This window comes from Lissotriton helveticus, chromosome 11 (assembly GCF_964261635.1).
Source record: "Lissotriton helveticus chromosome 11, aLisHel1.1, whole genome shotgun sequence".
Taxonomy (NCBI): Eukaryota; Metazoa; Chordata; class Amphibia; order Caudata; family Salamandridae; genus Lissotriton; species Lissotriton helveticus.
This window is the reverse complement of record NC_136072.1, coordinates 603,101,053-603,127,818: the sequence shown is the minus strand read 5'-3', so window position 1 is coordinate 603,127,818 and position 26,766 is coordinate 603,101,053. Positions and strand designations below refer to the sequence as shown.

General features: G+C 43.2%; 1 protein-coding gene across 2 annotated transcripts in view; it reads right to left on the bottom strand.

Annotated features, from left to right (window-relative positions):
* The window catches only part of PLS1 (plastin 1), a 470,894-nt gene that overhangs the window by 157,895 nt on the left and 286,233 nt on the right, over positions 1-26,766 (bottom strand). For both annotated transcript variants that reach the window (XM_078666421.1, XM_078666420.1), the window contains exon 4: positions 2,273-2,402. In XM_078666421.1, coding sequence (XP_078522547.1) covers positions 2,273-2,402 — 130 coding nt within the window. The remainder of the gene's footprint in view (positions 1-2,272; positions 2,403-26,766) is intronic.

Sequence of the window (26,766 nt, the reverse complement as noted above, 5' to 3'; positions counted from 1 at the left end):
AGCTGAGGTCTCAAACTTCAGAAGTAGCTTTTGCTGATTCTCTTTCAAAGTCCTTCTCAGGCTGCTCTCCAGACACAGCCTTTGATGTTTCTCACAACAGGCAGGACGTGGCTGTCTTCACGTTTGAGCTTGCATAATATGGGCCCAATGAAGTATGAGGTTTCTCTACCTGGCTGTCATCAGCCTCTCTAAGTAGTATTGAGGGACAGAAATGTCAGGGCTGACCTGGAAACGTACTTGCTTTGAACTGTAGTCCCTATTCTCTCCCCTAATAAATTGTAGGGCTTAGGACGATCTAATCAGCAGCCTCTTGTTAACAAGGTATACAGAGAATTTCTAAAGCTAATCCGGTCTATATCTTCCTCACTTCAGTGCCTGGATGTCCACTCTCTAGCTTCAGGACATGCAGGGACAGGAATTCTTGCAGTCTTAAGAAACTCTCCTCACATTCCATTTTGGGTCATGCTAAACCTGACAGTACTCAGATTGATGCAGATACAAAGTTCTAATATCACACATGTACTACATGCATACTATACTCCCCCACACACTCGACATACATGCAGGATCTCAATGCAAGTCTCTCAGTTGCACATAACAGCAGAACTTTACACAAGAGGGTTCGCTAGGACACTCTCCCACTGCACAGATACAAAGATCTGGTCAACTCGGTACTCTGCCACCACTGCCTTTGTGCTAAACCTAGGACAGGGATGGTAGTCACTATGAGGGCTCGCTTAGTGGACAAGCCTTGGTCTTTCCACTCACGCTTAAATTAGCTTGACCCCAGAGCCAAAATACAAGTCAGGATACCAGTTATGTATGCAGTCAAGCACACATGGAAGAGGTAAAGATTGGTATACCATGCAAGGGGCAGTCCCATTCCAACCATCTGCCTTTGCCAAGCTCACCTCCAGTCTACTATTCCATGTTAGTTCCTGAGTAGTGTTAATGAGGAAAGACTCGCAGCACACACTATAATCATTAACCCCTTCCGTGTGGGGGTAATTCCCCCGCTGTGCTGGGGGGGGGGGGCGCACAGCGCCCCCATGCTCATGACAAGCTCAGCTCGTCATGAGGCATGGCGCTCGTGTGCTCATGACAAGCTGAGCTCGTCATGACCACACCCGTTCCCGTGGAACGCTCAGCACAGCAGGGGAATTAGCCCCGCGTGCGAGCGTTGGAGCCGTTATGAAGAGCTCAGGTCGTCATGAGCACACGGCAACCGTGGCTCATGACAAGCTGAGCTCGTCATGACCACACCCGTTCCCGTGGAACGCTCAGCACAGCAGGGGAATTATCCCCGCGTGTGAGCGTTCCATGGCTCATGAAGAGCTGAGCTCGTCATGAGCACCGGAGCGCCGTGCCTCATGACGAGCTCAGCTCGTCATGAGCATCGATGAGGTTAATACTGCAAAGGGAAGAGAAAGGCACAAAGGTAACGTGCTTTAAAAAAAATAATGCAGATTGTAAGGATAGTATTTGAATTGCCAAGTGTCATTTGAAACATGCAGAATTCCATCTGTGATTTGAAATATAAAGATTCATTTTGCAACAGGCGACCTACAGTTTTTGAGATCGAAACATTTAAACTATTCAATTTGTGACTTAAATATGGTAAATTTGCAAACCATTTCATGTTATTTGAAAAATGTAAACAAACAATTTGCACGCGATTTTATTAGGTAACATGTTCTTGAAAGTCTCCTCGGCAGCATAAAGTCCTATTACTTAATCTGCATAATATTTTTTTAATGTAGAAAACCTTTATTTGAAAACTGCCTTGGACAAAGTACAGCCATCCGCTGAAATCCACATGCACTAAATTACGCAAATATGTATTACAAACCGCTTATTCAAAAAATACTCAAATGAAAAGAACACAACCTCCTGGTATAGTTCACACAGGCCGTCTATTTTCCCTTTTTTCTGTCTCTCTCTCTCTCTCTCTCTCTCTCTCTCTCTCTCTCTCTCTCTCTCTCTCTCTCTCTCTATATATATATATATATATATATATATATATATATATATATATATATATATATATATATAATGTATTACGCACTTGCGGTCTCCTAAGGAAGTGCTATATATTTTAAAAAAACATACAGTACTATACAGTCTTTGTCGAAGTACAAAAAATACTGAAGAAGTTGTTAAAATGACACAAGGAGAGCAGCAAATAGAACATTCTCAGCAGGACACAAAGAATGCATTATTGCTAGCTGTTCAAAATAAAAATTAAATAAAACACTAATAAGGGCTTCTTTACCCGAGTATGAATGCTGTGTGCCTTCACTGGATATCTGCGATGTTCCTCCAAGGGCTGTGATGCCTTCTTTCCTGTTGATTGATTTCCTGAACGACCTGCTGATGTCCCTGCTTTTCAACTCCTGCATCACCTGGTAACAGAAGAAAGCATACCTCATCTTCAATATTTGATATTCATGATAAATATTTCAATACCGTGAGTCATCAGAGCTGCAAGAAAGGAGGCTTGTACTAATTAGAAGCCTCGTGCATAGCACTTAGAGCAGTGCAGCAAAACTCATCTGGAACTGAGTTTATTTGCATAACATGGACGATAGTGACCTGGTATGCCTTTGAAAGGATTAATACATTCTCTGAGCCACCGAGAGCCAAAATAAGAAAGAGGAATGTCACACCAAAACAAAAAAAACTTGTAGTACACTTCCACTGTCGTGACAGCCCACGCCATTTCTAAACAAAATGTCCAAAATAGGCAGCTGCCCTGGCAAGGTCGGCGCATATGTTTAGCGTTATGTCAAGGTCACGGCATAGAGTTACCAGGGAAGAGTTCTCTTCAGCGGAAAGGGGTTGGGAGTCAGGGGCGGCTAGACCGTAATGGTAGAGGAGCGACCCCCACTTGTCAAAGCCAGCCAGACAAAAATAAAATAATAATGAAACAATATTGTAATTTTATTTTCTACTGACTTACTGACCCAATGTCAGTGTAGGGCAGAGCATGGTCCGGCCATGGCAGGGGAAGGCCAAACAGACATGCACACATAGGTTTCTGCTACCCAGCTGTGTTGCGCAGCCGGGTTGGAGAAACAGTATAGACTCCCAGGCACTTTCTGAGCAGGAAACCAGGCCGCTCAGACCAATCCTGGCCATGCGCTCATGCTAGGTATAGAATTAGAGCAGCGCAGGGATCGGGTTGGGCCAGAGTGACTGCCGGGAGGAGAGACAGAGAAGAGCATCGCGGAGGCCGCCTCAACAGGTACTATTTAAAATCCTTTATTATTCCCCTAATCCCCCATCTCCCACCCTCTCCACTTTTGCTATGCCGCAGCCACCACTATTGGGAAGTGGCATCTAGTGGTGCTCCGAACATCCAGTGTGAAGAAGCTGCTAGGACTGGAGACGCACTGGCTTTGTGCAGTGTAGACGGGGTGTAGCTTCAGGGGGGGTGTTTGGGGTGTTACATCCCCCTAATATATGTATTTTATAGTATATAGTTGGGTACCGGGGCTTTAACTTGGGTGTGGTGAGGTTTTTTCGATTTTACTTGGGATTTTTACTTACACATGCAGACAAAAACACACACACTTTTGTCTCTGCTTTAAAAGTCTTACAAAATGGTTAATTAACAAAATATTGAGTTGTAAGTACCACTCACAATCCGCACTTCTCTCCCTTCCTACTGCTCCTTAAGCCCCCTCCTGCCCTGCTTCTCATATAATGTGTTTTAACCCGCGTGATTGTTGGGAAATATGAAGCTCACATCCCCTGCCCCCCAATCTTACAGACCAAGCTACGTCCCTGTGTATAGAACTACCTGGCGCATCACAAAAGCCAAAACGTGATATCAATGAAAATGTGTACACGTCTGCATAATGAAGGGCCCTGTATTAATCACATGAGCTAAAGTTATCAAATGCCAGGTGCTAACAGAAATCGAAGTTCAGAGATTTGAAAGTATTAAAATATGCTATTGGGGAACGCAACTGGTTGGTTTGTATTCTCCCTGGTGCAGAATTCTCCCAGTATGATGTTTGCACTTTTTAAAGAGGTCGATCATTCCCCTGTGTTCAGCCATAGCTAGATTGTTTTTTAGGTCTCGGCCTGATCCAGCGCATGCGCTGCTCTGGCCGAGACTTTCTTAGGTGCTCTGAGAAATGCTTCTTTCGTGGCGATCAGCTCACTATCACACGCACAAGCGCGCGCGTGACGTGCACAGCTGCCGCGGGTGCCCTTCACTTTTGCCGCACCAGCGCCCGCTGTTTCTGAGCCCATGATCACGATCACTTTCACTTTCGCTGCCGCGCGGCCGTATGTCTTTCTCGGCCGCGCGTCAAATGCTTATTTTACTTTTTTGAATAGAATATTGAGCTCTTGGCGGAGGGTATATCTGCACCACTTCATTTATTATGGCCGAGTTGCTTCATACATTTTTCATCCAGCCCAGCATTTCCTGCTGAGGCATCTTCTTTGACTCATTTTTACAGACCATGTTTGCTCTGTTTATTTGGGGATGTGTTTAAGGGCTTACTTGTTTTTTCTCCTTTTTATGAGAACATTATTTTTAAAAACTAATTTAGTTTACCATCAAACAGTTGATGCCCAAGTTGTCGAGCCTCAGTTATGGCGCCGTTGGTGCACACGTGTGTGTTCTGATTTCATCTTTACCAGCATGTGCACCATGGGGTGACATAAGCCAAATCCGTACATGCCACGGGTTACCTTTTGGACAGGAGCATATCAACACTACCATCCCTACTGCCTAATGTACATGCATGTTTAAGTCGAGCAAACTGGATTGCGCATGCTCTTTCTGTCCTGATGCTTTTTTGTGGTTTATCAAGTGCATTTTTTTGCTTGGAGCCCACCCATTGCTTACCATTGGTTGGCATTCCTTGTCACTCCAATTTGACTGTTTCTATTTGTGTCCCAGCTTTTCAGTCTTGTGTTTTTTCCTCTCGTGGAGCATTGCCTCTTTTCCATTTGTGTGTTTGCCTGGCGTCTGTACTTAATGTTGGGGAACTACTTTTTTTAAGTGTGTGTAAGCACATACAGAGAATGTATGTGTTTGAGGCTGTTACCATGTGTATTTCCCTCCCCTCTCGTGCTGCGGCCTGACCTCATCCACCTCCATGTTGCCATCACTTATATGCTTCTCCAAGATGGTTTTGCTCTGACCTTCCACGGTATTGCTTCTGTGTCCCCCCCTCCCTCACCTGTGTTGCTTCCATGTCCCCTCTACTCATCCCATGTTACTTTCATGTCCCCCGCAATGCCCTGGCCTGTCTTGCATCTGTGTCCCCTTCCTCCCCTGTGTTGCAAAAATGATTGCTTTATTATTTCTGCTTACGAAAAAAAACCATTCAATTAAAACCAATTCCTATGTGACAATAAACATAATTCATTTAAAATGCAATGAATCACTCACTTCACATAAAAATCATATCAAAAGTGCTGCATTCAAAGGAATATAACGCAGTAATTCTGATTCTTTCTGCAATGTCTCTGTAACTGGAACGTCCAACGAGAAGTCTGGGACTATACAATTTATTGATTCAGAGGGATTTTGATTTGACTATATATGTATCTCTATACAGGTAAACATGTGGTTTATTCCCCATATTTGGGGTTTTACCTTCCGTACATTGTTATATGGTGCACTCGTTTGCCAGAAATTTCATAAGGACAGAATAAATAGATCTGGATTATCCCTACCTTCGGGACGGAATTACAACCTACAAGAAGGTATGTTTTTTCTAAAAATAAGAAATAAAGCTATCCTCGTTAGAAAGAAAATTATCCCTAGGCGAGATGACCATACTGATTAATAATTATCCTGCTACCAGGTGCTGCACCAAGTAGACATAGGTACTTTTCTTTTATATAAATACATGTACATTTACACATTTACTTTTCTTTTCCCCCTTTTTAATTATCAGGAGTTCAAGCTCTTATTTTACAGTCACAGTGTTGATAGCACCCCGTACACAAATATTGGGACTATATATGGGATATTTATGCTTGCATTTCCCTTAATTACGGTTGTAAAATGATAGTGCTCATGCACACCAAATGTTTGTTATGATTCTGTTTGAGTTTAAGATGCTTATAACTAAGAACTATGACGATGGAACCATGCGCATGGGTTTCCACTGCACGATGTCACTATGATTAAATATAAGGCAGCTAAAAGTTATCTCGAAAGTGACTGTGAAGTGATTCGTTGTGATCTAAGTTCTAAGCGTTCGCTATTTTGTTTATTTCCTGTACAACACTCTTAGCCCTGAAGAAGTCGTGGTTATTGTGCCCATATCGCGACGAAACACGTGTTAGCTAAGGAACCTAAAAACTAAACAAGAGATAAAATAAAAGAAGATAAATAAAAAAACAAAAGTTGTCCACATTGACATCATATATTCTGTATTGATTGTATTTGCGTGCGCAGGGGAATTTTGTTGAAGGAACCCGATCTGGTGGCCTTCCATGCTTTAAAAATAAACAAAATGTACAAGGCTACAAGGGTAAGAATGACTTCAGAATCCTCTATCTATTGCCCTCACTCTATCTATCTATCACCCTCACTCTATCTAGCAGTCTATGTATCTATTGCCCTCACTCTATCTAACTATCTATCGCCCTCAATATATCTATCTATCTATCGCCCTCTATCTATCTATCTATCGCCCTCACTCTATCTATCGCCCCCCCTCTATCTATCTATCGCCCTCCCTCTAACTATCTATCTATCGCCCTCCCGCTATCTATCTATCGCCCTCACTCTATCTATCTATCGCATCACCACAGCATCACTCAGCACCACCACAGCATCACTCAGGGGCACCACAGCATCACTCAGGGGCACCACAACATCACTATGCGGTACCACAGCATCACTGAACACCACAGCATCACTCGTCGCCACCACAACATCACTCAGCGCCACCACAGCATCAATCTGTGCAACCATTCAACAACAACTGGTTCGAATATGTTCTCTCAATGTTTCAAGCTTTATTACAAATGTCACAAAAAGATGTCAATATTTCCCTTCTGTTCTTGGATTTTCGTCACTCTATCTATCTATCTATCTATCTATCTATCTATCTATCTATCTATCTATCTATCGCCCTCACTCTATCTATCTATCGCCCTCACTCTATCTATCGCCCTCACTCTATCTATCTCTCTCCCTCACTCTATCTATCTATCGCCCTCACTCTATCTATCTATCGCCCTCACTCTATCTATCTATCGCCCTTACTCTATCTATCTATCGCCTCACTCTATCTATCTATCGCCCTCACTCTATCTATCTATCGCCCTCACTCTATCTATCGCCCTCACTCTATCTGTCTATCTATCTATCGCCCTCACTTTATCTATCGCCCTCCCTCTATCTATCTATCGCCCTCCCTCTATCTATCTATCGCCCTCCCTCTATCTATTGCCCTCCCTCTATCTATCTATCGCCCTCACTCTATCTATCTATCGAATCACCACAGCATCACTCAGCATCACCACAGCATCACTCAGGGCACCACAACATCACTATGCGCTACCACAGCATCACTGAACGCCACAGCATCACTTGTCGCCACCAGAGCATCAATCTGTGCAACCATTCAACAACAACTGGTTCAAATATGTTCTCTCAATGTTTCAAGCTTTATTACAAATGTCACGAAAAGATGTTAATATTTCACTTCTGTTCTTGGATTTGCGTCACTATAAAATACACTGAACATAATCTTCACAAAAGTTATTTACAAAAGTTTAAGCTATTGCCATTATGAATTACAATAACTTTTATTTAAGTATTACTTATTTAAAACAATTAAAAGCCATTGTTATTTGTAATATCAATACATCTAAGTCACGTAAATACAACACATATTGCAGTACAAATGCTATAGGTGTCACATTTGTGAAAGTTAAAACTATTGGCATTGTAAATGACAAAGCTATTAATTTCGCTATTTTCAAAACCAACACATAAATGCAACATTTGTAATTTACAATACCAATAGCTCAAACTTTTCTAATGCGAGACCTATTGCATTCCAAATGCTTGTTTGTTAGTGGTAACACTGCCAGCAGCTGCCTGAGATTGCAGTGATTCCATGTATTTGTAAACCCTGTGACGTATCATGTCTACACATCTCTGTTGTTCCAACACAACATTCAGCTACACATTGCCACTTTCATTGGTCGGGGGATCCTCAGCAGTCACAGAAACAAAGTGGCGAATATGTTTATCATGTGAGATTGTGCAGAGGAACGGTGTTCCACTTGGGAGGCTTCTCAGTACCATGGACAGTGATCTGCACGTGAGTATTGAAAGAGGCCATGACTATTGTTGTGATTTTCATCCAAGCCCAATAAAAGGGAATATGTATATTGCAAGTTATATAGTGACCCACAAACACCCCCCCCCCCCCAAAAAATAAGGCCCACACACTGACCTGTCAGACCAGTCCTTTTGGCACTGTGAGATTGCCCTACAGGTCAGTCTGAGCCTGCTCCAGGGCTTCCTCAGCAAGCAGACATTCATACCACTACCTTTGTCTGCCGAGGAGTAGCTGTCACTACAGTAGCTAAGGTCTGTCTGCTAGCTGCATTGGTCATTACTACCAGTTGTGAATGCCTTTTTGTTGGAATGTTAACATCTCAAATCGTGGAATGTGTTTTTGACTGATGGCTCAGACTTTTAACTGATGGCTCAGACTTTGATGGCCAATTATGTTTTTGACCACTGAAGGTTGAGTCTTTGCCTATTTTAGAAGTACCATCAAATGTTTCTCAAGGGCAGACTGTTTCCTTTAGTGCTATCTTGTTCTTTGGATGCAGTGCCTTATTCATATATTCATTCTTTGACATTGAGAGAGGTTTAAATTCTTAAGGGCGAGTACTAAGCAGATGACTATGCTGGCAAGCAGCAAACACTGGAAACTTAACAAAGAGTTCAGTTTTTAGATTCTGGTTTTGACAGCACAATTGTCAAATAGACCTACTGCTATATTCATGGAGTAGGCTTTGGGTCTGCCCCTTCCAACCATTGGCTTCGTTCACTAGCCCCTTTCAGCCACTGAATTGAGAATTAATCAATCACATCTTGCCTCAGTCCAGAAGAGTATTCATCTCTCAACTAATGCTACTGGCTGTTTGGGTGCATGTTGCTGCGTCGACTCGATCGCCTGCATTGAACAACATCCTGGACTACTTTGCAACTAAAGTTCTCCCTGTTCGCTCCTCTTGGTTGGATTCCATCTAACTCACTAGGTTGCTCTTCTGTTCCCTCACGTTTCTACCTCATTCCCGTGTGTGCTCATTGTTTTCTTGGAGCCACACTTAAAGGCACCAGGAGTTCATTAAGTGCAGACTCATCAATTTGATTGGTAGCAAGCAGTATTTTAACACACAATAAATGGTACTATAGCATGCACATTACCTATACAGAAATATTAGTTCTGTGAACATTTAAACAAATGATTTCCGAACTGCAAAATATCAAAGCAATTACATCAACTTAAGCAATTAAGGCATTTGGGGGCTTGGCAACAGCTTTAGTAAATGTACTTTAATATGTAATATTATATATATTGGCAGCGTGATCAATGGCTTTGCAGCTCGAAACGCGTCGCTGGTTCTGTTTATGGAATAAATACCATCTGTTGCTGACTTTGCTGGTCCGTTTTCCTCATTTCATGCTGGCGTGGAGGCGGTGTCTGCAAGCGCAGAGCGTGCTGAGGAGGAGCTGTTAATTACATATATATATATATATATATATATATATTGACTGAAAAAACATAGTTTCAGGGGCGTTATAGTTAGTTGGACATTTCATTCGTACAAAACCACAGAAATTCCCCTGTTATAGATAGTTCAGCTAACTATAACTCAAGCGCCCACAATTCACTGCTGATGACGTCACATATTACATCACTCATGACATGGTCAGTGACATCACTCATGACTCAGGAATCCTGAGGGTCTGTTGGGTCCAACTAGCTGCGTTGCAGAGAGGTGTAAAAAGGGGCGTGGCCTCTGAACACCTCTCTGCAACGCAGCTCCCTGGCGCATACTGGGAGGTACCTGGTGGGCTAGTTGGCCCCCAGGGGCCCTCAGTATTCAAGGGGAATTAATTCCCCAACTTACAACTCGCCAGGGGGCGCATTAGCACAGTGGTGCAGGAAGGGTGTGGGGCCTGAGGTGACATGTGTGCAAACACGCCCTGTGGCGCGTTCTAAGTTGGGGAATTAATTCCTCTTCAATCCTGAGGGTCCGAGGTGACGGTCCCTAGGGATGGTGGGGGTGCTCGACCACCCCCACAGAGGTTAGTTATTATTTTTTTTAAACAAGCCCCAGGGGTGATGGTCCCCGGGGCTGCGGGGGGGTGGCCGTGAGCCCCCTGCAAATATTTTAGAAAAGGCCCGGGGTGGCGGTCACCAGGGCTTGGGGGGCATTGGAGGCCCCTACTCATTTAAAAAACAAGCCCTGGGGGGTGGCGGTCCCCAGGGCTGGAGGGGGGCTGTGTGCCCCCCCCAAAATATTTTTAGAATGCCCCGGGGGTGGCAGTCCCCGGGGCTACAGGGGTCCCCCTGGACCCCTGCACATGTATTTTTGAGATGCCCCCGGGACTTGGCCCACCCGGGGGCTAATTAATAATGAAGTGCGGGAGGCCACGCTTCTTTTTTTCATTTTCGCGGCCGGATCTGCACATCCAGCGCGCATACCGTGATTTAAAAAAATGCTTTTTTTGGCCCTGGGGGTCCTTGTGGGACCCCCTGAGCAGGCCTAGGGGGTAAGGGTGTTTCTACCCTGCCCTGTTTTTCTCTTTTCTTGTGCCTCGGTTCTACCGATGCACAAGATGGCTGCCAACACTTCCTTAGCAAGGAGAGAAGGATACCTGCCCCAAGATTTCCAACTAGGCCCTAGGATGGGATCCCTGGATCAAAACACTATCGCCAGTCATGCATACTTTAAACCTCTCAACCCAGCTGCCTTAGGACAGAGGGGTTGAAAGTAAGTGGAGGATCCAGTGCCCTCTGGACGCCGACAGAGGCCGCTCCCTCCTATCAGGGTGTTGCTCTCATGAGTATGAGAGCAGTGCCAGGATTGGCTTGGGAACCTGCCTTGAGGCGAGACGACGACGGAGGACTTCGCCTCGTTGCAGGAAGGTAAGTTTATTTAATGTATTATTATTTTTTTGCCACCCAACCCACCATCCTTGGGACACGCCAGCCACCACTGGTGTGATTGTGTGCGTATGTGTAATAAGCATGTGTGTGAGTGAAGGCAAAGGTCAAATGGCTTGCAATGTCACTTCCGCTACCCCTGACATTTTGGTGAACTGACGTTCATGTGTAGCTTATAAATACATAAATGTAAAAACAAAGAAATTTTGGTCCGGACCAAGATTGAAATATAGATCAAAGAGTAGGCGGCCACAGGGCAAGAGATGTATGCCATGTCATGGATTACAGCACACTGTGATGAGGCACATGGTGTGGGGAACCTACAAATAAGGTGCGTTTTCTGGGAAACATCCTTTACAACGCAACTTTTACCACGCAGTGCCTTTACGACGCAACTTTTACAACGCAATCCATTACAACGCATTGCGCTGGGGGGCGCTCTAGGATAGGTAATAAGTTTAATTTACTATCCAACACCTTCCCTAGTGTCCACGGGGACTGGAGTTGGAATAGTAAATTAAACTTTTCACTATCCAGCACCCCAAAGCGCTATGCGTTGTAAAGGTTTTCGTTGTAAAAACCGCGTTGTAAAGGCACGCGTTGTTAAAGTATGCGTTGTAACGTCATACATCCGCGTTTACTAGTGAAAACCTGGCTGTGAATAAACAGTATTGCACTGTAGAAAGGAGGGGAGAAGGGAGCGGCAGAGAGGGTCTCTTCGTGTACAACTTGTGGGCAGGAGGATACTTACTGCCCTGGGCCGCCTCTTTCAAGAACAGCGTTTATTCTTGGTTTGGGAAAAATGCTGTTTTTTTACATTGACAAATAAAGTTTTAGCAACAGCCTGTGTGGCCTAGGCATGGCTGAGAACAGAAATGTCTGGCGACAGAAAGGCAAAATATTGAGCTAAACATTAACAACATTAAAGATTTGTTTTTAGAAAAATAAACTGATAATGTAGAAGGCATTTGGCTTGTTCAGTTTTAGCTCAAGCAGAATGTGTTTCTATACCTACTAATCTGCTTCAAATTCTCTAAAGACCAGAAAAGCAAAGAATCACATAGCAGGGAAGTCTGGATTTTTATTCTGCTAAAAGACAAGAGCTTGCAAATCTCCCTAAACTCACATTATTTAACTGAGGAGGAAACTTAACACGACTTTGTGTATCTTGGAACCAGCTCCTTGACCTTAACAGAACAGTAAATATTTTACAAGTAGGCGTGATTTGTTTAGTCTTCTACTAAGTGTGGGTGAGGATACCATGGAACTGCAATTCCCAGGGTGCATTGCACGGCAAACGATTTCTCAACCAGGAAATGAGAAGAACAAAATCTCAGATTTGTGAGATTAACTTTTTAATTAATTGGTTTAGCATACTCTTTCCTAGAATAGGATTTGGCCATGTTAGTCTGAATTTAGCTAGGACACTCTAGTGCTCCATACACATCAGGTTATCCTAGAAAAACTTTACTCGAGGAAACCAGAGTTTTCCAAAAGTCTTTTTTCGGAATAAGTTAGCTCTGACCCTACTGTACCACATAGACATGAACATCAATTTTGCAGGATACAAACATTGGCATTAGTTTACAAGTAGGTGAAATAGTACTGTATTGTGTTTCTTATTACATGTGATGTACTGTGAAATATTTTGTGGGTTTCAGATTCCTGTTAAAGGATTGACAGATTGTTCTCTGATGTGTTTGTCTACTGTGTATGATTTTGGTGTATATAAATGACCTGCTAAATTTTTCCTGAATATTGAAAAAAGTAAATGATGGCCGTGTTAATTGATTTGCACGCTCACAAAATTCAAAGTCTGTGTCTGTGTTAACCGTCAGTATTAGCAGTTTTTCTTGTACACAATTTGTAGGGCCTAGCCTTGCTTATTGATACATGCCCGACCCCTTCTTTCTTTGTTAAACACTTTTAGAAAATTGGCCTTTTCTTGTCCTAGCCATTTACCTGCTGCTAGTGTCGTGGGTCACACGACCCTGCTATTAGGCTTTTTGTATTCCTCCTAGACAGTGAGACAAAAGAGCTCAGGGGTGGGCAGGACAGGCCATCCTCGTAGAATTGTTGGGGGTAGCGCGGTCTCCTACACTTCAATAGGGGCTGCCTCCAGCGTGCACAAAAAAATCTAACACTAGTTTTTTGTTACCCTAGATGTCTTGGAGCCCTGGCAGGGGAAGACAGGACGTTTTCAGAACAAAATGTTGGGGTAGCCTAGAAGTTTCCTGCACTTCAAAGGCTGGAACCAGGTAAAAATATTGGACCATCAGGGCGACTTTTTAGTACGCTCCAGCACCTGTGTAGGACTTTAAAAGTACTGCTTTGGACCTTCAGAGGACTGCCATGTTGCTTGAGGTCTGCCTTGTACCTCAGAGGGCAGACCTGCTTTTTGAGGCGTACCTTGCACCCCAGAGGACTGCCCTGCTGCTTGAAACCTGCCTTGCTGCCTGAACCCAGCATTACTAGAGTGGCTCCAAGGGGCTAGCTGGCTGGCCTCCTGTGTGAACTACAGGGACATAACAAGCTACATAGACCTTGAACCCTGTACATGGTCTCTGCTGGAGTGTGTCCTGATTCCCCCAAATGGTGCTCCTACAGTCTTGGACCCTTGAAAATGGTGTAGAAGTTGCTACAACCAAATAACCCTACGAGTTGGGACTTAGAAAAAAGTTCACCAAAATGTGGCCTGAGAACCGACAGTGGACCAGGACCTACCTGCCAACCGATCAACCTGAGGTGCATCACCTGCCGGCCTGACTGAGCCATAGCTTCTACTACGTTCTTTTTCACAGCGCCAAATATTTTCAGCTGGACATCTCAGAGAAGGTATCCAGCCTTGTGAAGCACTCATCGGCTACAGCCTGCAGCTTCATCCTGCTGGAGATTTTTACTTAAAAAAAAGTCCAAAGGTAGATATCTTCACAGCGACTCCGTCCAGCTACTCCCCAATGACAACGCATCCAAGAGGGACACTGCCAGTTCCCTTGTCCCACAGAACTTTATCTTCTCAGGAACTTTCTTCTAAAACCGCAGGTAAACTGATATTGAGCCCAATCCAGCTCATGTATCTGATCCACTCTCTATCGCGGTCAGCCTTAACTTTTTACTTTGCCCCGGTCTCGAAAAATCAGATACCTGCAGCTGACGCTTTGATGTTTTGGGTGGTAGATTTCACTAAAGAATTTGAAAGTTCATATCTCCAGCTCCACTAATAGGATTTGATTCATTTTGGCATCAATTTATTTACGACATTTTTATTACGCTTTCTAACTTGGTGTGGGATTTTTCTTGTGTTGTGTTTTCACTTTAATACTGTTTGTGTGCTGCATAAATAATTAACAGAGTGCCTAGAAGTTAATCCTGACTGCTTTTGTGCCAGGCTACCAGATGGATATGCAAAGGTTAATTTATTGACTTTCACTATTCACGCTGACAAGGATTGGGGTTGTTGCGATAGTAGGGTTTTCCCCCACCTCAATCAATAACCTAATTTCTTACACTTACATTCTATAATAAAATGCATTAATGTCCTGTGAGTTAACTTTGAGCTGCCCTTTTGACAACAGGACACATTCAATTATGTTATTTAGGGTTCTTTAATCCAACCCTTACGTAGATCTCACCTTTTTGTAAATGGTTCCTAACGTCCATTTTCTAGAGTACGATAAATCCTTACATGGCATATTTTATTTAATTTTGGTCACTCTGCCTCAGCAGTTGGGATTTCTTTAGATCTTCATTACTGGAAAATTAGGGTATGTTCTATAGGACCCAAAATAGATCAGATTCTCTGTAGTGTCTGCCTTACACTCAGCCCTGTAATTAGCAACAACACATATTTTCTCCAGTGGTAAATCAGTCTTTTAGAAAAGCTGTATTCTTGGACATTCCCAGAAGCATATCTTTCCAGTCCCACATAGAGCTGCTTCAGGTTATGCACTGGGATAAGTCATTTTTAGAAATTGTGCTGATTCTCTCTGGAATGAGATATAGTATGCACATTTAATAATACTGTATCCAGCAAAGATTTGTGAAAATAGACTAGCGCAGTGATACTCAAAGTATGACCCAGGACCCGCATGCGACCCTCCTTGCCATTACATGTGCACCCCTGGGTAGCAGCAGCACTTGGCTGCTGTATACTCGACGGTAAGTAGACATAATATTGATGTTTTAATATGGATATACATAAATATCGAGTTTAGTATATCAAAAGTATTAAATATTGATGTTATGTATATCGATGTTAAAAATATCAATTTTAAGTGTTGTCAAAAACATCAAAGTTTGTAATGTTGATTGTAAAAATATCGTTATGTTAAAATATCGTTATTGTACTATATTTTAATCTTTTTAAAGTTTGTTTTGAGTATAAGAATATTTATTTAATGTTATAAAAAATAAAAATGTTAGAGTATTTTTTAGGTGCGGATGTTGCATTTATAGGGGATAAGGGTGGAGAGTGTTTTAAAATAATTGGATTACATTTTTAATAAATTCAAAATTTAAAATGATAATTTTGAAAACATATTTTCGAATTTAGAAAATATTGTTTTAGGAGTGGGTTGTTGGGTATATAGGGGATAAGGGTGGGGGGGTGTTTTGAAATAATTGAATAACATTTTTAATAAATTCGACATTTTGATTTATAATTTAGAAAATATATTTTCGAATTTAGAAAATATTGTTTTAGGAGCGGGATGTTGGGTTTATAGGGGATAAGGATAGGGAGTGTTTTAAAATAATTGAATTAACTTTTTAATAATTTTGATATTTAAAATTATAATTTTGAAAATATATTTTTGAAATTATAAAATATTGTTTTAGGAGCGGGATGTTGGATTTATAGAGGATAAAAGTGGGGAGTGTTTTAAAATATTTTTATTAAATATTTAATAAATTACAAATTTGAAATTTCAGTTTAGAAATATTTTTTGTGAGTTTAAAAATTATTGTTTTAGGATTTGGAAGTTGTGTTTATAACGTATAAGTTTGGGAAATGTTTTACAAAATTTGTTTAAATATTTAAAAAATAGATTTCTTTTATAAAAAAATACTTACATAATGTGTTTGTAGTGCATATTTTTAAAATAATATTTGAACATAATTGTTTATTATTAATAATTAAATATTACGTTAAATAATGCTAGATTAATAATGTACATTATTATTACATTAATTTATGAACATATGATAGAAATGTATATAAATATGTATTAATTTGTAATATTTAATATAAAATTTAAATGTATGAAATAATAAAAAATCGAATATTTTAATATTGAGTATTAGGTATAGTACATAGATAAATTAATATTTATATGTAAATTATACTATTTGGAAAACATGATTAAAAAATATAACAATAATGAGATTAATTTCATAACATTCAAAATTCTTAAAATAATTACAATATATGGGGTCGATTCCGATCCTGGAAAAAAACGTCGGTACGATTCGTATCCAGAGCCCTCTCCGTACGAATCGTAAACATGCCGTACGATCCGACGAGTACGATCCGGACCGTGTTATGTGGGCGCAATTCGTACGGTCCACGTCAGGTAAGGTCGATTCGTACGGAAAAGCACACAATCACATACACACCGTAAGGTCCTTACAGCCCATGATCGCAGGGGTAGGGTGCGTAGCCCTGCGATCATGGGGTGTACGCACCGTACCCCGCGATCGCAGGGTGTACGCACCGTCCTCCCAGCGAACATGGGGTATGGTGCGTACACCCCATGATCGCGGGGTACGGTGCGTACACCCCATGATCGCAGGGGTACGCACCGTACCCCTGCGATCATGGGGTGTACGCACTGTACCCGGGGGGGGCGTTCCATACCTGTTTCGAGGCGACCTCTGCTTCTCCGGACGTTTTCGGCTGCCGTAAAAAAAGCGGCGTACGGTGCGTACCCGAGACGAATCGTACTTGCTGGGTCGGAGAAACCAGCCATGAACCGTACGGATGTCGCGTACAGCGGGTTCCGAGGGAGATTCGTACGGGCGTTTGATTCGTACGGTCTCTGTGCGATTTGTACGGAGTCCAGCTCCTGGTACGAATCGTATTTCGTCGTACGTATGGGGGACGTTGCAGGGTACGATTTGTACAGGAAAAATGCTCCGTGTAGCTCTTCGGAGTGTTTTTTCCCGAATCAGAATCGACCCCATAGTGTACTAAATTATTATAGGAATTATTTAATAATTACAGTTTAATAGAGAGTATAGTTAGTAATATTATAATATTTGTATTGGGAAAGGAAAATTAGATAGGTTTAGTGTCTGGCAATTTATTTGACTTTATAGGAATTAGGGTGGCTATAGTAAATTAATTATGTTTAGTGTCCTGCACCTACCTTGATTTAATGCTAACTGGAGTGGGAATAGTTCATTAGTTAAGTTTAGTGTCCAGCACCTACCCTCATTTAACGCTAACTTGAGTGGGAATAGTAAATTAATTAAGTTTAGTGTCCAGTACCTACCCTGAATTAATACTAACTGGATTGGGAATAGTAAATTAATTAAGTTTAGTGTCCAGCACCTACCCTGATAGAACTCTAACTGGAGTTGGAATAGTAAATTAGTCAGGTTTACTGTCCAGCACCTACCCTGAATTAATGCTGACTGGAGTGGGAATAGGAAATTATTTAAGTTTAGTGTCTAGCACCTACCGGTTAATATTTACCAGGTAGACTGGAGGCATTGCTCCGGTCTGAAATCAACCGTAGTCAACCAGGGCGAGCACACCGTCAGTATCTAGAACACTGCCTGCAGCTCCTGAAAGCAAAAGATCCCTGTGACAATAACTCAGCCCTGCAATATTTCAAAATGAGCACAAGAAAGTGCACTTGCCATTTCAATCGGACAGGGCACAACTCGCCAAACGCTGACATGCCTGGTCAATCATTACCGGGTATCAGCCAGCCACACAGCATCATACTTTCCCTGCACGTATGCCATTTACTGGAAGATAAGATTTATGGCCCTTAGGCTAGGGGAGTGGCCTTTTCTTAAACACTTAGCCAGTTGGCGTCGTCAATGTGAGAACATAACCTGCAGGGGCTGTGGCACCAGCGAGAAATCATTTGAAGACGTAGTATGCCTTTGCCTAGCCCTGCTGAATGAACGGAGGGCTAGTCAACGAAGAGAATGGAACAAACTGGGTGTTCATGCCTGTCGGCAGGCCATCATTGCCTCTTTAAACCCCGACAACACAGATTTGAATATCTTGTGACCAGGTTTGTCACTACTGCAGCCAACATGTTCAATCAGCAGGGAGTTCAGAATGCAGTTTTTTGTAACGTTGGCACAGGGCAATCTTCGCATATCATCTTTATTGCCGATTATCTGTAAAAACGAATTACTTTATAGCACTTGCACCTTATTGAGTCTGTATGCTGCTGTAACTTTCGACCAACCTGCTGATTTCAAAACTAGTTGTTTCATTTCACTTGCACTTTATTGAAACCTCATGCTGCTATAATTTAGGATTAACCTGCTGCTCCCACTTATAAATGAATAATGTGTTAAACTAGGCTGCCGCTTCACTGCCCTCGCACTTTATCTATCCTCCGCGCTTTGAAGGGCAATTCTAGTCTTCTTTTATAGCTAATATTAACAAAATCAGTTGTTTATCGCATTTGTGGTGCCGCTGTAATCAAGGAATAACCCGCTGCTTCCACCCAATAACTAACTAATTAGTTATGACCAAGTGCAATCATAGCTCGTTTCTCTTATAGTCGACTTCTGTAAAACTAGTTGTTTTAAAGCATTTGCACTATATTGAAATTGTGTGCTGCAGTCTTCATCTATAATTGAATAATGTGCTAAATCAGCCTGCCGCATCACCGTACTTGCACTTTACCTATTTTCGGTGTTCTCATTTTAAAGCTGCAAATAAGTAACCTCTCCTTTTCTTTCTTTATAAAAAATGCAAGTCCTTGACTCTTGTTTGCCAATTAACAGTTTCAAATGTAAGCACTGCTCAATCATCCCTATGCCTTTGCGGAAACCATATTGAGGGGGGCCTATTAAGATCTCGGGCGAATCACAGTGGCCACCCCCGGCCCGGCGGTGGCGATCCGCCCGCCAAATGTTCTTGTGTCACCCCCGCCATATGACGAGGGGCACCGCGGCGGGCAGAAAAGGCACACATAATATGATGTGTGCATTGGACATGCCTTTCCATGGCAGAGACTCCACCATGGAAAGGCATGCGGTGAATGACTTTGGGGGCCCGTTGCGGGTGCCTGGGGAGGGGTGTGGGGGGGTGGATGGCTGCACTTGGGGGGTATCCCTGGTACCCCCCTTCATTGGCATGCACAAATTGGCAGGCACCGCGCGGTGCCTGTCACATTGTGCATGCCAATGCACGACATGCATATTTTACATTGCCTCGGGTGTTGCTTACAGCCCCGCCTGCCGCAATGTAAAAGGTGCGGGATGCGACTGCCAGGGTGGCGGTCGCATCCTAATTGGCATACCTGTACCGCCGCACCTCTGGTGGTCGGTTACATTTGCCGTTATGGTGGCAGACGGACAACGTCCGCCACCATCGTAATGGGGCCCTAAGTGTCCCAGAGTATCTCTTTACTTTCTGGCAATGCCTCCAGCTTGTCCAGTATGATCCTACCCATCACCTTTACCAGGGAATCAAGTAAGGAAATGGGGCGATGCAGGGTGGACTATCTCGATTGCCTTTTTTGTAAATCAGAATGATTAAGGACTCCGACCATGTACGCAAAAGCCTTTCACTACCATGTGCTACTAGCACCTTTGTTAAAATAAGTTCGCATAAAGTTGTGTTCTTTTTGTAAAGGTCAACAGGATTGCCATCAGGGCCTGGGGCCTTGCCGCCCTTATTAAGCATAAAAGCCCTCGTCAAGTGACAACCTCAGGCTGGCTACAAGTTCCACCGGAACAAGTAGGTGGGGAAACCACCTGCCCAGACGACCACAAGCTGGGGCTAGAATACATTTTGGAGAAGTGTGCCACCCACTCCACTTCAGTGATGGCAATCTCCAGGCGTGGAGCCTCCTCAACTCTCAACAAGCATTTGCAATGCAATAGGTCTCGCATTATTAAAGTTTGAGCTATTTAGCATTGCTAAATATTGCAACACCAATAGCTCAAACTTTAATAATGCGAGACCTATTGCATTGGAACAAAAAGAGACATGACAAGGAGGAAAGAGAAAGAATAACTACATTCCCAGAGTGGCAAGTAGGTAATTTACACAAATGGAGTAATGAGCAGATTTATAAAGAGCAACAGGAGCAAGGAGGGGATTTAAAAAATGAACAGTCAACAAAGAGAGACACAAGCAGTAGTGAGGAGATTTACACACAGTGGGTGAGGGTAATGAGGGGATATACAGGTTCAATTCGGGTAGTCAGGCGATCCACCCAGTGAATAATACTAAGATAAGATTCCCACAAATTAAATTAGGAAAATCATAAAGAATAAATAAGGAGATTAGCATAAGGTGAACTTGGTAATGAGGATATAAACACAAGTTGGATGGCATAATAAGGGTGTTCACAGGATGAATGCACTAATGATTAGATGCGCACTGAGTGGCTGTGCAAATGAGGAGACACATGAGGCACATTGTGATCATAAAGAAACTCACAAATTGGGAATGGTATAGAGGGTAAACAAATAATATTAAACATATGGGGAATGTGCTAATGTGGAGATTCACGTTTCAATGTATTTCCTCTCTGGTGGATGGGGGGCGGGGCACTCAGAGCTAGTTTAGAAGCCCCAGAGCCCATGCTCCTATGGGTAGATCAAAGACTTACAAAATGGGGTTTCTGTTCCTGAGAAGGAAGAAAAAGTATTCTTAACAGGTGAGTCTAGACACAGAATTGATGAGGCACTGAGGCCGTCAGACAGAATGTATAGAAAAATGCAGAGGCTCCCAGCGGTTGAATGGAGGTGTGGTGGTATTATCAGACAGGATGGGTCATGTAATGAGCCTCCAAAGAATCCAACCCCCTAGGGAAATGCCGGGTGGGATAAATGCCCATTCCGGCCCCGAGAATATCTGAAGTTTCCGAATTGTTGGGACCAGCGAAAAGCCAGAAAAGGTTTTCCTACTTCCAAAGCAAACATTGTTGTTGACTCATAATGGGGAGCTTTAAGCACTTCCACCGGTTTGGTTTACCATTTACAGGAACCACCATACGACCTACTTACCACCCTGGAAACTGACGACCACACAGATCCGGATCACAAACACATCAACTTCGAAACCTCATGGAGTCCATCAGCCCATTCTGACAGGCATAAGAGTCACATCACGAGCATCAATCCTGGATGAACCTCAAGGGCGATAAAACGCAAAGGACAACCTGTATCTACAAAAAACAATATCTTCAGAGGTATCTGTGGCCTACTTCTATGGACTACAAACTGAGAACGACATACTATTATACATAAAAGAAACAGCAAAACTTAACAAACAGGAGAATAGGACGCTCGGGTTGGGTCCGGTGGCTTAGTGGACTAATGCATCCACTTTAGGAGCCCGCTCCCCGCTCTTACCTTGCTCCGCAGAGCCACCCGTGCACAGGCAGGATGTGATCAGTGCAATGCCCAGGAGCCGTACTGCTACGCCGGCAGCGGCCGGGGGCTCCATGGTCCGGCTCTGCGGTCCGCTCCAGTCAGTGCTGAGCGCTCCCTCCCGGTCGGCTCATAGCTCAGGACCCGATAGCCAGCTTCTCACCGGCGCCGCGCGGCCACTGGAAATCCGGCAGAGCGAGCCTCAGTGCCACGCGCTGTCAGACAGCCACCTCGCGCACACCGCTGCCAGCACCACCATACAAGGCAAGGGGAGGTGGGGTTGAAGAAGCCTACCACAAGAAACAGCGAGGTGACTGGCAGCTTCCGCCACCAACCCGCAATGTCTCAGCGTGTGGGCTCCAGGTTTCTCTCCTCCCGTTAACCATCAAAGATGCAGAAACTGTGTATTTTCCTCCAGTGTTCAGAGCATGGAATGTATAACAGTAATAGTTTCTAGAGCTGATATCGGAAAGTTAATGCAATCCTGACAAGGCCCGGTCAGTATTCCTTCCTTCTCACAGCGTCAAAACGCGTATCATTAAATTAGGCTAACCGTCACGCTGTCACCTGTTGTTTATAGTGCTCAGGAAAGGCAGAAGTTCTATATTAAAACTAAACAGCAGCGCTGGTGGATGTTGTCTGTAACACGGTGGAAACACGTTCCTCATCACTGCCGAAACTAATGACCGTCTAAAGGGACAATTAAGGAAAAGGTTCTGCGTTTTCTCCTGCGGGGGTAAACATGACCAGAAGCAAGACCTGTACTTCACACGGAGCGCGGTAAATAAAATAATGTTTCCGAGGTGCAAAAGCATCGATTAGATTCCTGCATTTAATTTATGTCTCTTTAACAAATGAAATCTATTGATCGGCTTTAAACACAGGGTGCAACGGATAGCACAAGTGATAAGTGCTTTTCTACGTAAAAGTTGCAGCGCGACGAGTGATTAGACTCATTAACGGGCCAGCCTCTATCAGATTAGATAAACGGGCGATATGACGAGAGGCTTTTGTCAGGACTCGAGAACTGGCGGCGTGGAGCGTATATACTTTAGGGAAATTATATCTGTTACTTGACCATTCCGCAAAGCGAGCAGTTGTGATTGGAGGATATTTTAAGTGAGATGAAACCCTAAAAAGGGTCGAGGGTCAAGTGAAACTACAAGTCACTTCTGGTGCCATCTCCCTTTTACAATACATTAAAATTCCCATATGTGAGGCCAATTCTACTCAGCATCAATGCCTGAAAGTGTGCGGAGTGCATTGGCCCATTGACTGAAAAGACAAGTGGCACTGAAAGTGATCGCGAAAGTGATCGCTATTGTAAAAAAAAACACGCCCCCGAGTGGTGCGCGCACACACCACTGCGAACCATATGTTTTCAATTATCGCGCCCGGGTCTGGTCACGATAATTGAAAACATATGGGCTTTGGCGCGCGTAACAGACAACAATAGGCCATGGGCGGGGCAATGCGCCCCCTTTGGCCTATATGGCCAAGCAAACAAAGCCCAATAGCGGAACACAAACGGAAAAGCACACGCACAAGCGTTTGCGATTCCAGGGTCCGTTTTCAAACCCCTAAAAAGGGGGAGCCTCAATCAGGCCATTTAACACTTTGGCAGATGCAGCCCCTCATTTTTCTTGGACAAACACTTCTTTTGCAGAGTTGACAAGCTCCTTCCCATTATGGCAGGCAGACTTCTAGGCATTTCAGGACAGCTATACAGCTCCTCCGGCAAGGGATCCAAATCCCAGGTGATGTCCCATCCCCTCTGAGAGGCTTGGAGACACAAGCGTTGTTGAACAGCAGTCCTCTGAGGAGTTGGAACTGGAACAAGTGGGGTTGTACTTTTATACCCAACTGATAAACAGGAGATGTGTAACCAATGTATGAAACTGTAAAGTGGTTTAGGGTAGTTCTCCTTTCAAGTCTCATTTCCGGGCTGTTATCCAGAGCAAGTCTTCATCTAGAGTAAAGCTCCTCGCAGCAGGGTAGTCTCTAAGCTGGAGCAACGGAGTCACAAAGAGGTGTGAGGTTCTGCACCTGGATGTCATCAGCCCAACTCAAGGAGTGTAAAAAGGCGGGCATCACTTAAAGGTTTCCTCAGTGCCTCATGTGAGCTGGTGGCTGCAGGTGGGACTCATCAGCACTCTTTTTTGGTTACCGGCACTTATTTTTCCACATCAGACTTTGACCTTGAGCAAGAGAATGCCAAACAAGGAGGAAAGAAGGAGGAAGAAGAAGAAGGAAAAACAAAGGGAGAAACCAGGAACCTGCAAGAATTAGATAAATGGCCGGGAGTATTTGGTGATAGATTAAAGAAGCATGAGGTGGAATCAAGATTATGCAGCCTTAGTACTCGCTACTTCGACATTCAATAGTGTCAGACACGGGCTTCTGAGCAAAACTTTGGACCTGAGACTTATTTTTTTTACAAATTAAGCACTGGTTTCCTGATCTACCACAACCGAGTCTGAAGTCCAAAACCAAATGACAATATTTAGGAAGACTAACCAGCAGTGCTTGATAAGCAAAAGGTCTAATTGAATTTCTAAACGAGCCTTAGCTCCACTCTCCTCACTTCAGTGTCTAGGTCCCCTCCATCCAGCTTCAGAAATGTAGGCAATACACTTCCACTGCCCGGGAACACAACCCGCACCTCCATCTTATGCAAAGCCAGGCCAGGGACATCGAAAATGGATTCTACTGGCCTACATTATTCTGACTCACTCGCACACATCTTGGATGTACCACGCATGCTTAACACATCAACGCACATAACGTGTACTTTGAATGTTAAAGCAAGGAACTGGTTAAGCGATTAGAAGCAGACCTTTGTACCAGTGCGCCTCCACTCCAATGACTGAAATACAAAGACTAGATCACACTACGGATTCTCAAAACACGGTGTGCTGCTACCACCTCTTTATAAGCTAAAACCTACAACGGAGAAATTGGGGCATGCTGGTGCACACCTTTGAGTCACAGGGCAACTCAAGGACCTACTTACTGATGTCAGGGATAGGCCTAGGTGTCTGCGCACACACAAGATTAACCTGACTCCTGGGCCATAAATGCAAAGTCAGGATACCGGATCCATGGAGTCGGGCACAGAGGGCAGGGGAAAGGCCTGTCCACCAAACAGGGGGGATTCCTGTCCCAGCACCTGCCTACATACTTTGTGTGTGTGAACTACAAACCATTAGCACAAAACCTTCCAAAGTGTACAAGCTTACATGTTGTAAGATTGAGATCACGTTTATTTTCTCCCCTTGAAGTAATCTGTGGCTAATATAATTATGAAGCCTCATGGTAAGATCAGTGAGGGCTACATCATCAAACACACACACACACACACACAAATATGTAAAATCAAGTTTTGTGGTCTGCAAACTACTGGGAGATTTGTTAATCGAAATCAGAAAGATAAATAAAGCGTGTGGCACAAGACATACTAATCCAACAGTCTTGTTATGTGAAAATCGTTCAGTGCCCACTCTCTTCTGTTCTAACTCTACATGATGTGCTTAATTGAATGAATGGATGGATGGATGGATGAATGAATGGATGGATGAGAAATTTGTATAGCACAATACAGTCGCCCAAGAGTATCCTGGCACAGAAACGGAAAGAAAACGACAAGTGGCTCTGCTGAAAAGATAGATTTAAAGAGTTTTTCTAAACAGGAGATTATTCTGTAACTGATAAAGATGAATGGGAAGACAATTCCAGAGGATGTGTGCCACAATGGAAAAGGCACGTCCTCCCAATCTAACTCTTGCACAGAACGGAACAGTCAACAGAAACAACACGATGGACCTGAGATAGCAAATGAGCGAATATCTAGGTATATAATTGTGGAGGAAGAGGTTAGCTCCATAAAGTCTTATTGGAAATAATTAAAAACTCGTTAATGTAATGCACCTGATTCTCGAGAGCCAATGAGGGCGTAACAGGCCCTTGAGTCGATCCTAATGTACTTCCTTAAGTTGTGTACCAATTTGCCCGACATGTTCTACACGATCTATGCATTGAATAATTTGGAAGGCCAAAATAACAGGTGTTCGAGTACTCCAATACAGAGTATTTAAAATCATCATTAACCACAAGGGACTTCAAGCGGAGAGTAACAAAAGGGAGTATTTTCTTAAGAATTCCCATTTCATAGAAACAAACAATATCACTGCATTTATTTGCAGTCCAAGGGGCAGATCCTTATCTAGTGAAAATCTTAAAACCCTTTTCAGCTGGTGTTGGAGATGCTCCTAAAAAAAGTCGCCCAAGGGCCGGTGCCCATGGACAATTTCGATCCAACAATAGCAATTTTTGTTTAGACCATTTAAGGCTCAAAAATGATCATTCATCAAATGCTGGACATTGGGTTTGTTGAGCTTCATTATAAGTCGAGTGTCAAAAGCATAAGCAATTATTCTGAAGCCAGATGTCTTTATAAAATGAGCTGGGAGCCTGATGTAAAAGTTTAATAACAGGGGAGAAAGCATAAAGCCCTGAGGAACCCCACAGAGAACCGGGAAAAATCTGGAACGGTAAAGTGAGGGAACAGAGATTGTTTAATTCCTGACAAAAGGGCTCAAACCAGGCTGTAGCTGACCGCGGCATTTTCCCCAGCAGAAAAAAAACCCTTAAGCATTCCCAAATAGCTAAATTTGTGCATAGAATAGCTCACAGGATGGAATTAAAGATTTATACCAAATAAGAAAAGTCACTTAAAATAGCCATTCCCCAGGATTATATCATTTACAAATATCGTCTTGGGAACACACAGTGGTCAATAGCACGAAATCCAGCAAGATTACTTAATTTTTAAGAAACACCCTTTTGGGTTCTGGCCCAGTCCTCCATTAATTGCCTGGTAAAAGTCCCAGGCAATGTTCAGGCTATGTAACAGGTCACGATCAATGGGATGCACACCTCGTGAAATTACATGTGAAAACATGGCCACAGGTGCTCCTCAATGCCCATTCAGGATGGACTACAAGGTGTCCAA